Here is a 13,350-nt window from a genome sequence, read left to right as displayed (position 1 = left end):
ACACTACAGAGACTCAACCACACACATTATTTACAGGGAGAGAATGAAACAAACAGCATTCATAATAAACTATGCCCGTCATTCAAGCATTCACATTTAGCAAGTCTCAACGTCCCATAATGCACCTCCCCAGCCCCGTTCTGACATCACAGCATGCGTTGGTTTGGTTTCTGGCCATGTGCTTGCCTGAGCCTGCCAATAGGTTGCAATTAAAAGCCTTGTCACGGGTCTGCAGGCTTCTCTATCATGCCGGAGGTTCTGGCGGCCTCGCCGACAGCCGTTTGGCTCCGGAGCATCTATCTGAACAGAAGGTGTCTGACAGCGTTTCAAGCCTAAATCTGCTAGGCCTCTGAGTTTGTTGCGTTAAAGCCTTCAGAAATTGAAACCAGAGGCTTGAATGGCATAATACATGGAAGTGGTTTGTCGGTGTGATGAAGTGTGTTTGAGAGACAGGTTATTAGTGCCGCTCGCTAAGGTAAATGGCTCTTTTACTGAACATCCCTACTGAAAAATCCAGCTAAAACCAGCATAAGCTGGTTTTAGCTGGTTTAAGGTGGTTTACGCTGGTCCTCCCAGCCTGACAAAGCTGGTCATGCTGGTGGGCCAGCTGGTATTCCAGCCTGACAAGCTAAGTCCAGCTAGACCAGCTTAAAATGTGACCAAAACACAGCTAGACCAGCTTGCTACACCAGCAAAACCAGCTTCCTACACCAACAAAACCACCTAAAACCAAGCTGGGGACCAGCTAAAACCAGCTAAAACCAGCTCACCAGCGTATGCTGGTCTTAGCTGGATTTTTCAGTGGGGATGCAACTCTGCCTGCACTGTTTATGCTACATGCACGGCATGTTACATTTTTAAAAATAAAACATGCGGCTTATTGAGAAGAAGTTTGTTGTAATTGTTTTTCTATTTCTCTCTCTTTTTTAGCAATCACAGATATATACACAAATGAGACATAAAAAGATGAAAAAGAAAAATAATAATAATAATTAATATAATACTGGTACAGAGATAGTTTAATCCATAATTGTATGAGTTGTAATAGTAATTATTATTAATTAAATTTATGTGTGTTGTTTGGTGAAGAGATTAAAACTACATTAACTAATGAAATATTAGTATACAGCATCAATACGATTTTCAGTATAAACTATTATTACAGCAGGCAGAACAATAGTCATATTTTGAAGGGTAATATTCACTATAATGAGCATTTAAGCATGTCCTATTAAAACTAAGTTGGACATTTTGGTTGAGTAATTTCAAAATATTGCGCCATACACAGCTTCTAGACTAACTGAAGTTGTTGGTAGACTTAATGCAGAAAACATCATATCCTTTTTGGTCCTGCACCAAACCAACCCATTCTCACCAAAAAGCGTACAAATGACACGCAGTGTGATTATCGTGCAATAGATACGCCAAATTCCGATTTTGCGTGCATATGATACGCCAGTCCTTCTCATTCACTTATATGGCGAATCGTTTCGTGTCGTTTTATTTATTGTTTTCTCATTTGTTTTCTGTTTTTTTACCATTGTCGCTTGGGTTTAGGGTTAGAACAACTTTTTGTTATATAAAAATGACATCCTAACCCAAACCCCATCTCTAACCCCAACTCCAAGCAACCATGGCTTAAATATAGACAAAAACATGGAGAAACCTAGCCTGGGTGCCAGCCGATCTTAGCCCCGCCCACCACAATTTGAAAAACGGGAAGATCGGATTCTGACTAGAATTGAGTATGACAACGTCAGGCTAGGAGAAACCTGTATATTAAATAATCTGCTTAAAAAATCTGAAATCTAACCCTAAACCCAAGCGAAAATGGTTTAAAAAACAGAAAACAAATGAGAAAATAATAAATAAAACGTCACGAAACGATTCGCCATATAAGTGAATAGGAAGGACTGGCGTATCATATGCACGCAAAATCGGAATTTGGCGTATCTATTGCACGATAATCACACTGCGTGTCATTTGTACGCATCTTGGTGAGTATGGGTAGACCAAACGACCCTTCGGCACACACCCCAATCACATCTTTGATCTGCCTCGTTCAAATTCTCATGTTTAGATGTACTGTAGTTTCGATATTGTGGTCTGCTGTAAAATAGGTGACTTTGTATGGAGGTGTGGAGTTGTTATTATTCTGATAGACAGTAATGCACAAAGCTGCTGTGACATTTATTTTGTCATGTTTGACATTCTGTATCTAATTTGTCTTGGTGGGAAGTGGCTGTCGGAAGATAAATTACCTACATTTAGGGTTTGGGTTGATTCGATACCAGCATGCCAATCTTCAAAATACATCATGGACTTGATACCACAGCAATACAGTCACATATTTAAAGTCCCCTTGAAATTAAAATTTAAAAGATTCCATTTAGTATAAATAGTTTAGGCTTAAGGATATATAGAAACTGGTATGGTCCAAAATTCTGACAAAATTATCATTCTGAAGATATAAGCATTCAAAGCTTACAGTTTGGCACAAAAAAGGTCTAGATTTTTTATGACATCACCCTACTTCAGCTTCTAATCAGATTTTGTGTCCAATCAAATGCACTCTAGACACTGATGCGTCCAGCCACGACAATTATTATCAAGAAGTAAAGTAAGCAATTAGGGCTGGGACAACCCAAAAAATACGTTGACGCATAATATGCGCGTCAATTCATCAGGCCCAAAATGGCTGAGCCGGAGAGTAGTAGCAACGCGAATTGCTCCTCGCAAGTGTGAGCAGTGCGTAAGCGGCGCTTTTTTTATTGAATGTTTGTATTGTTTTTTATTATGCATTATAACAAGTTTTAAACTTTGTTTGGTGATGTGTTAAGGGGGTCGCACACCAAACGCGCAGCTCAGTGCCGCTCAGCGCTGCGCAGTGTGCGTCGAGTCTCGTCTAGGATAACTCGGAGGTATCGTCAACCGGAAGTGCACATTAAATAGCACGAGCTTAGTCAGATAGCGTCTACTTCAAATGCAAAATATACGTTAGCAGCCAATGTTAATTGTTAATGATTTGGAACAAATATGATGTTATTTAATGTTAAACTACTAGTGGCGCTCTTTGGCGCGTCAGGGATTTAAGCAACTTCCTGAGTCGTAGCTGGGCGCAGCAGACAGGCGCCACCTGTTGGTGCCGGTGTGCGTATATAAAACAATGTGTTAGATTTTTTTTAGAATGGCTGCGCGTCCAGTGTGCGACTCCCTTAAGTCTGTAACTGGATTACTTTAGTGCTGCCTCACGATTAGTCGCGACTAATCGTTTGCAGAATTCAAGTTTTTGTTTACATAATATATGTTGGTGTACTGTGTATAATAATTATGTATAAATTCAAACACACACATGCATGTATATATTTAAGAAATATTTGCATGTGTATATAAAGTTTAATATTTTTATATAATTTATATTATATATAAATATATATAAATATAAATATTTATTATATAAATATATATTTTTCTTTAAATTATACATGCATGTGTATGTATTTATTTATACATAATTATTATACATAGTACACCAACATATATTATGTAAACAAAAACTTTTATTCTGCAAACGATTAGTCGCGACTAATCGTGAGGCAGCACTAGATTACTTGTAATGCTGCTCATCTTGGCCAGGTCACTCCTATGAATGAGATTTTTAATCTCTGTGAATTTCTACCTGGTTAAATAAAGGTTACATTTTAAAAAATGATTGCGGTAATGGCCAGCAGCAGGCTTTATTTACCTTATGTTTATTTACCGTATGCGAAACTACTGCTCCAGTGTTTACAAGTGTGGAGAAAGAGTACCATCATTGTTGTATGTGGAATGATAATATTTAATGTGTGCATTTCACATATGTTTACGGCTAGTGCAAGATGATGGTTTAAGAGAAATTTTTATTTTTGGCAAAAATTACCATTGTTTTGAAAGATGAGACTTGTTTAGAGCCCTTTGAAGCTGCATTGAAACTGAAAACTTTTGAGGTCCACTGAAGTCCACTATTAGGAGAAAAATCATAGAATGGTTTCCTCAAAAGAAAAAAAAGTATATCTTTTGACTGAAGAAAAAGACATAAACTTCTTGGATGACATGGAGGTGAGTAAATTATCAGGAAGTCATACCACTAGGCAGCCATGTTTGCAATGCCTTTGTGCAGTTACTTCAGTCATACAAGACGGCCGTATCCACCTAAATGGGGAAAGACAGATATCTTTAAAATTACATTCTAAACTCACAATTAAACAAATATTTATGAGCAACAATTAAACCAGACTGTAACTGAGCATAATGTTTGTTTCTTAAAGGGATAGTGCACCCAAAAATCTGTCATCATTTACTCACTCTCATGTTGTAACAAACCAGCTTAAATGTCTTTGTTCTGATGAACACAAAGGAAGATATTTTGAAAAATGTTTGTTACCAAACCGTTCGTGGACCCCGTTTGCTTCCATAGTATTTTTTTCCTATGGAAGTGAATGGGGTCCACGAATGGTTTGGTTACAAAAACATATATAATTTTTGCGGGTTTGTAACAACATGAGGTTGAGTAAATGATGACAGAATTTTCATTTTTGGGTGAACTATCCCTTTAATCTCAAATTGCATTAAAACACCTTTCTTTAAGGTTACTTCAGCTACTGCGCATCCACACAGGTTGAAAAGCACCTCACATGACTCTATATAGAGCCCCTACCCAAGAGAATAGTCTTTCATTATTGGTTGATGATTGGTTCTTTTATCGGAAGGCGGGACTTACATTGCCATGTCCCCTATTCATAGTAATAGCAGTGCATCTTGTTAAATCCAGTATATTTTGTATTGCATGCACTACAGATAGTGTTAAAGGCTGGGATAACATTCAGTTTTTTTAGTATCTATAATTTTTTTAATGTATTTTGGTACCTTGTACTGAAGTACTCATACTAGTTACATCTTGACTGTTTTATGTTTTCTCCTAAACGTTTACAAATAACAAGATAAAAGTGAATATGTGCTTCTGTTAAAGCACATATTTGACACTCCCAGCCAGAGTTTGATTTCTGACTGCACACAGTTTGTATCAGTTCCCCCTGCGTCTGATTATATAAGTAGCTTTTGATTATTAGAACCATTTCACATTCAAACAAGTCAACATTTTCATTATTCTGGCTCTAGACTCATGCATTATTTAAAGTGAGATGTCTGTATAAACTCGCAGCTGAAAAGATCCTTTTGTCAGCCGAGAATTTCCTCTCCCATCTTCAGCTTTGGTTCATTAGAGGTAATGTTTCCCAAAGCACCTTTGCTCTAAATGTTCCCAACATTGCACCGTTGGTAAACAGGTTTATAAAACCTGTGTGTAATGTCAGATTTGTAATACGGGATTCTTAAAGAATAAAGTTATATATGCCGTTTTCTATAGCCTCATTTATTTGCATAATTATGTATACCTGTCAAATGAGAACGAGAGGACTTTATTACAAAATATATTGATAGTGATATTTAGTTTGACATCATCTGCCCAGTCTCACTGTGTCTCTATGTGTTTTAAAGCAGTAGTGATTGAATTCATCCTAGCTGACTTTGATATATAGGCAACATATTGGAGTATTTCAGCTATGTCTTCTTTTGTGACCTTGTCAGTTTCTCTACATTCTGGAGTGACCCGGACTTCTTCCTGGCTGTTTATAGTTTATAGCTTGGTCTTCTCAGTCCTTGAACAAGGACACACACTAGAAATATCTGCCGTCACGCCAATGTCACTACAAGTCAATTACTTTCTTCTTATTTTATATTCTCAACGCCTGATATTTAATGCAGCTCAAGGATAGATTGAATAAGTGACTGACAGTGGTGGTCAAGGGAAGAGTTTCTCATTGGAGGTATATCATTTTGCCAGTAAATACACATGAACACACACAGACCAGTGTTGGGAAGTAACTAAAAGCAGATTTTGTCAAAGTGATCTCTGATAAAATGCTGTACGCACAGCCTATTCAATAACTAAAAGCACTCTTTTAAAGTGTGCCTTTCAGCAGTATCACAGTGTAGTATTCATTCCAAAAAAATTGGATTCTTCGTTCATTCGGATGATTCAAACAGGAAAAAAGAGTCACCTGTATTGATTTGGGGTAAAATATTAAATGTAAATTTTGTGTTCTCCAACACACGATTCCCATGAAGCCACGCCACATCTCCATCACTCAAAGCTGATGAATAGATTTTTTGTTGCAGGAAACATTCAAGTCCACAGCTACACCGTTTTCAGTTTGTCAGACTGCTGCTGCAGAGCATCATGGGTAATGCCATGCTATCCTCTGAAGGGTTCGATACAGTAGATGGGCAGTCAACCACAAAGGTGCTGATTTTAGCCAAACCCCCCTCCCCACGGCTTGCTTCCTCTTTCCATCCTCCGACAAAGTCAGGCTCCGGCAACATTGATCATGAGCTGGGAAATCCAATATTATGTGCAAGACCCACCAAAGCGTTTACGTGCATTTATATTATTTTTCAAGCTAAATAGGAAATCTTTATAATGATGATAGTCTGAAGGGTGCAGAGCATTACCCTGTTTAACCTTTAATCCCAAACTGAGAGTGCATGATACAAATTTACATTTGTGTGAAGCGACACCCTCGACTCAACGCCCGCTGTTGTTTCCTGCGAGTTGCTGTATGTGATGCTTGTTGTAATGATGAGCCATCTTTGAGTTGTTGGAGGCCATGCAATTATTCACTTACATCTCATTTTTACTGTAGATGGAAAAGCATCAAAGCTTTCCGCTGTTCTGTTCATGTGGTGATTTTACAGTGAATTTGCCCTGTATGTATCACAGACTGCATATCTTATGTCTGTACAGTCCGTGTATATGAGGTCTGGTCTTGGGTTCAACTTTAGTTAAAACTTTGTTCTTTTTCTTTTTTGCAGTTCAGCCGATGATCAGTATCGCTGGAATACTCAAGGTAAATCATTTTTAATGTTTTGTTTTTTTGCTGTCAGGCAATTGTGTTTTTTGAATAATGCGTTTATAACTACAGTAGGTAAATCACAAGCAATCGTGAGCTTAGGTAAGATATGCTGCAACATGCAGTAACATTGCATCATATTTATGAATATCAGGTCTAGATCTAGATAGAAAAATCAACAGTTTCTAAAATGACTCATTAAACAGTATTTATTTTTTTATTTAAATTTTACCGTTATTGTTATTCGTATTGTATGTAAGAATAAAGCATTTTAAATGAAGATGGGGTGTATTTTTACATTATATTATATTTAAAGTCTGTGTAAAGTATGATATTAAATTTATTCTTAGTTTTTGACACCACAGACAATGTGATATTAACCACTCAGCCAAATTTGAATGATTAAAAAACCCACTAAGTAAAAAAATATGATTTCTTGGAAAAACAGGCAGGATTGTCTGCTCTCAAATGCTGGGGGCGTGCCCACCTTTGGCACTGAAACCACGCCCACTTGTGGGAAAGCTGCCATCTTTCTCAACATTCAAATGTTGGTATAACCTGAATGAATGCCCACAATTGTGTTGGGGCGGGGCCATGGTTGGTGGCTCCAGTTAGAGGTCTTCACGGGTCCACTTAGATCCGAAAACCCAAGGTCCGACCCGAGAACCGATCGGGTTCGGGTCTAAAAGTTTCACATGTGCCTCGGACACGGGTCGGGTACAATAATAGTGGCATCGGGTCTCGGGTAATTTAAAAATGAATGTGTTTTTTCTGAACGGACCCGAGAAGACCCGAACTCTCTCGCCTGTGTGCGTCAATGTCCTTTTCAAACCTCTCATCTGTTTGCCAAGAGCGCAATTATAAATGTACATTTTAGCGGTTACGTTGGTGTCGTCGTCAGATAACAAAGTAAAACGAATGGAGCAGCTCGCCAAATTGGTTGCAAGGCCACCGGAGTTTCTTTCTGTCTGACTGCTGCGCGTGGGTCTGCAGAATGCACACACGTCAGTGCCGTTTACATTCGGTTCCAGTCGGGTTAAAAAAAAAATTTCACTAGTTCGGGTCGGACTCGGGTCTAATTTTCTCGGGTGTGTCTCGGGTCTTTCTTTAAAAAACTTTTATTTATGCACGTCGGGTTCGGGTATGAAGTGATTCGGGTCATTTCGGGTCGGGTACATTTCTTTAGACCCGAGAAGACCTCTAGCTCCAGTACGTCATCGAGTCACCGTTTTAGCCCCACCAAAATAATCTTGAAGACAGAACTATGGATAAACTGTTTTATGGAGTAATTCCACATTTCAGTACTGCATAGTTCACAGTCTTTGTAACGTGTTTCAGCGATACATTTCGAACATTTATAATGTGTTTAGAAACAATTCTCAGAAATTACTTTTCACAGACTTTGAGACATAATGTGCATATGCTTGACCTTATGCATAACATGCAGAAAGTAAAGAATAGAAATAAAGTGACAGCTTCTATTATCTGTTTATCTACAAATTTGAATTCAAAGGCAACGTTTAGTAACTAGGGTTGGGTATTGCTATCAATTTGGGATTTTTTTCTTATTAACTATTGATATTTCATTAAAAATGTTCGTTTTGTAGAATTCATATTTAAATATACAGCGGGGAAAACAAGTATTTGACACATCCGCATTTTTAATTTCAATTTTATTATGACTCAACTTGTATACTTAAATGTTCTGATTTTTTGTATGAATTCAATATTTGGCTTGATGGCTACATGGAAAATGTTGTGTCAATAGCCCACTTAGAAATCCCCTTACTAATAAAAATGCTGACGTGTCAAATGCGTACATGCTGGTAGCTGAAACCCCTTCCACTATAACACTGAACTATATCACTGAAATACCTATTTGTCTTGAAAGATGGCAACATCTAAGAGGCGAAGCACAGTTAGTATTTACATCCTCTGTTCACATAAAAAATATTCAGGGATTTCCTGAATTGATATTGTTTCGTTAAACTGAAGATCGATTAAAATTGTGTGGTGATTTAGTTAAAGGAGACATATCATGAAAATCTGAGTTTTTCCATGTTTAAGTGCTATAATTGGGTCCCCAGTGCTTCTATCAACCTAGAAAATGTGAAAAATGTCAACCCAGTAACTTAGTTTTGGTAAACCATTCTTTGCAAGCATGTGGAAAAAATAGCTCATTGAAATTTGGCTCCCATTGTGATTTCAGAAGGGGATAGTGCCACCCCTTAATCTGCACTATCCAACCACAGCACTGCCCTTTAGTGCAGAGATCACCTTACTCGCATTTAAAGGACACACCCAAAAACGGCACATTTTAGCTCACGCCTTCAAGAAGAAATTTTAACATGCAATAATAAATGATCTATGTGGTATTTTGAGCTAAAACTTCACATACATACTCTGGGAACATCAACGTCTTGTTAATATCTTAAAAAAAAGTTTTGTGAAATGTCCGCTTTAAGAGGTTAATCTTTGTGTTTGGGAGCTTGTGTAACTCATTATCCCTTGGCAAAACACCACACTGGCCCAGGAACAGTTGATAGACACGTCAAACAAAGAACAAGCAGCAGGGTAGCTAACCAGGTCATGCAATAGTTCAATCTTAGTCTGTTTGGTTGCCCAGTCAGCAGGTGATACAGGTCAGAGCTCAAGTGAGGCGATAGAGGCTTTGGGAAGTACCTGTGGTGTCAGTGACTAAGCATGATTAACATAATACACTGTTTGTTTCACAGACGGACAGAAAGACATTGAGGAGGAACTGAATACGGGTCTGGAATTAGTGGATTCGTGTATTCGCTCCCTGCAGGAGTCAGGAATCTTGGATCATCAGGAATACAACACAGCTGATAGTGAGTTTTCTAATTCAACATTGTTGTAGGGCATTGCTTCACATTGTTATATTGTTCATTAAAGAAACACGCTAAATCCGATGTGCGATCAGTTATATTTAGTGTTGCTATGGGTACCGGCCATTATTAGGAAATTTTTTAATGCTGAGTGCTGCAATAACCAATCAGAATCAAGTTTTCCAGAGAGCCATATAATAATATTTGCTAGGGAGAACTGAATATTAAAAATGCATGAAGTCAATGCTTAGTTTTAAACAGAGCATCATGGAGTTGTGGGTGGCTAGTTATTGCAGTAATATAGTAAAAATGCTATTGCTTGTTGTCTCTCAACATTATTACAGAAAACATCATTTCTTTCATTCATTTTTTACACATAACACTTAACAGTTTGATCTCATTGTTATTTAAAATTACATTTAATTGGATTGCAGTAGTAAAATTGCATGAACGGTGGTGCTTGTGCAAACTGGAGAAATAATATGCTACAATAATTGTGATTGTATCTCCTTGACACATAGAAAAACAGAAGTCTTTGTCACATCTACACTTGTAAAAAAGCAAAGAGAACATTTCATCTCACTTTGTACTCACATTTTCAACATAAATGGGAACATCTGTCTATATTATTGTCCTTTGCATTGCTTTTACTGTCAGTGCTGATGATAATGAAATTGGTATTTTTGTGCATCACACCTAAAATATTTTATTTAGGGAATGGTAATAGCCTTTATTTTTGTCATTCGTGAAACTGCTGTACATCTGGCTAATGCCATGTTAAATAATGACAGAATTTAGCAGGATAGAAAGTTCTGTGTCAGAACAAGTTTGTATTAAGCATATACTGGGCCCTATCTTGCACCCAGCGCCATTGACTTTGTCAGTGACGCATGTATCATTCGTATTTTGCACCGGCGCACAGTGGGTTTTTCCCTTTGCAGACGCACGTCGGCAAACTAGGGAATGAACTTGCGCTCCCTGGGCGGTTCAGCGCAAAAAAGGAGGCGTGTTCCGGCGCAAACCATCCCTGATGCTATTTTGCAGTTTCAAAAAACAATTGCGCCACTGACCAGAAAAAAATAGTCTAAAGTCAGTGCCGCGTTGCGTGTTGTTCATTATGCTATTTTAAGGGCGCATGCTTGACCATAATGTACACCGCGCGCACACTGTGCTTATCTAATCTACCCAGATGCAACAGTTATTTTTGCAAATCATAAATTGTTACAATAAAAAATAATAACACATGAGATAAGGGAAATCATAGTGGTGAGCATTGTGGTGATAGTTTTTATTTATTGTGTGGCTGCGTTAAAAAATTCTCATGCAAATAACGATTAAAATATTTTCATAAGTTTGTTTTGTGGCTGTATAACGTTTATTTTATGTAAATAATAATTAAAATGTTTTCATAATAAACCTTAATGTATATGAACTTGATTTGTAAGTGTACTTTGGGGTTGGAAGTTGCTTTCGTTTCTTGGGTCCGATTTCAAAGCCCCCAAACCCTTTCAGCGGTGAGGGTGGACGCAGTGATGTCCTCTGCTGGCGTCAGGTCATGTGTAGAGGCAGATCCACCTCCCGTTACACGGCGTGCCCGATTTATGTATACCCTTAAATACATTCTAAAAAGTGCTGGGTTATTTTTAAAGCAACATTGGGTCAAAAGGGGATGAACCCAACCTCTTGGGTTGAATTAACCCAGAAAATGTTTAGATTTGACCCAACATTGGGTTAAAAATGGAGTGTAGTGCACTATTTGAGGGGACAATCATTTTGTGATGGTGTCAAAAATTATAGTGGACAAAACCTTGGGTTAAAAGGACAAGGATGAAAGTGTAAGGGGGGATATAACAGGATGACAGAATTTTGTTTGAATAATATGCAATTCAGATTTTATATTAAATAATAATAAAATATTAAATGAACACTCCCCTTTTTTAAAAAATAGGCTTATTTTTCAGCTCCCCTAGAGTTAAACAATTGAGTTCTACCGTTTTGTAATCCATTCAGCTGATCTCCGGGTCTGGCGGTACCACTTTTAGCATAGCTTAGCACAATCTATTGAATTTGATTAGACCATTAGCATTAGCACTAGGGGAGCTGGAAAATTAGCATATTTAAAAAAAAAGTGGAGTGTCCCTTTGAAGATGACACCGTAACTTAGTTAATCTTGTTATTTTCTTTCTTTTTTTGGCTAGTAGAAGTTCTGAATTGCCGGTGACTTAAAAAATTAGTAGCCAAATTGGCTAGTGAGTAAAAAAGTTCATTTCAAATCCTAATTGTGGATACATAAATGGTGAAGCTGATTGGCTGGTTCTTGTCACTGACGTGCATATAAAAAGAGACTTGAGCACCTGTATCAGTATATTGAGGATATATTACACAACTGAAAACCATCTAATCCTTGCATTTAATTGATCTTTATCTGAGCTCAAATAAGTTATTGACGTATGTTCATTCTGTCAAGGTTAGTGATAGGAAAAAAACACAGCTTTTGCGATCCAATTTCAGCTTTTATGTCAAAATCACCAAAACAGATAAAGTTCTACTGAATGTACATGTCCATACCACAGCCATACATACCAGTGCATGAATTATGGATTGAAAGTATGTTTACTATAGCTGGTTGAAATTACAGTACACTCTCAGAAATAAAGGTACAAAAGTTGTCACTGGGACAGTACCCTTTCAAAAAGGTACACCTTTGTACCCAAAGAGTGCATATTAGTACTTTGAACTGCCAAAATGTACCTTTAAAGGTACATATTTGTACCTAAATGGTACATATTAGGACCTTTTTTAAAGGGTACTGCCCCAGTGACAGCTTCGTACCTTTATTTTTGACAGTGTAGGAAAAGAGTAGCTTTCAATAATTCATCTGAGAGGGACTCGGGATAGAGCTTTCTGAAAATGTCTAACGTGGATGTGCTTTTACATATTAGCTGACAGGTAACAAACATTGACCCCCTGACCCAAATACTATTTTTATTTACATTTATGCCTTTGCAGACGCTCTTTTATCCAAAGCACCTTACAGTGCATTACAAGGTATGCATTTTTATCACTATGTGGGTTTGAACCCATTAACTTCTGCGCTGCTATACAAGAGCATCTTCAAATGAAGCTTATCCGTGAGTCATTCACGACATGTCTGTGATCTAAACATCTTAGATGCAAGAATAAGATTGATGTCTTTATGTTATCACTGTAAGTCAAAGTCCCTTTTGATTCCAATTAGCACTTTCAAAAGAAAGAGCTGAAACTATTCATAGATTTCATCTAACTATTATTTCTATGTCCTTCTCTTTATTGTAGCCCACTATGTCAATGCAGTATGGCGATGCTGCTCTGTATAGCCTGGCGAAAAGAACATGAAAAATAGCTCTATAAAATATTTCATCCTGTGGAGATAAAGCCCAGGTCATTGACCTACCCAGCGTACCCAACATGGAGGTGGTACTCCCGGTGATATTTTATACATGTCTAACACTCCCATAACGGGACTGTGTATCTCTAGTACATGTACATCATAGCCTGTAGCTAAACTTGGGTTG

At 37.6% G+C, this 13,350-nt stretch overlaps 1 protein-coding gene across 3 annotated transcripts in view; it reads left to right on the top strand.

Moving 5' to 3' along the window:
- Positions 1 to 13,350, top strand: part of ctnnd2a (catenin (cadherin-associated protein), delta 2a) — a 341,772-nt gene that overhangs the window by 144,109 nt on the left and 184,313 nt on the right. For all 3 annotated transcript variants that reach the window (XM_073864207.1, XM_055181469.2, XM_073864205.1), the window contains 2 exons: positions 6,910 to 6,944; positions 9,683 to 9,799. In XM_073864207.1, coding sequence (XP_073720308.1) covers positions 6,910 to 6,944; positions 9,683 to 9,799 — 152 coding nt within the window. The remainder of the gene's footprint in view (positions 1 to 6,909; positions 6,945 to 9,682; positions 9,800 to 13,350) is intronic.

This window comes from Misgurnus anguillicaudatus, chromosome 25 (assembly GCF_027580225.2).
Source record: "Misgurnus anguillicaudatus chromosome 25, ASM2758022v2, whole genome shotgun sequence".
NCBI lineage: Eukaryota > Metazoa > Chordata > Actinopteri > Cypriniformes > Cobitidae > Misgurnus > Misgurnus anguillicaudatus.
Note: the sequence above shows the minus strand (reverse complement) of the source record. Positions and strands in the feature narration are given on the sequence as shown.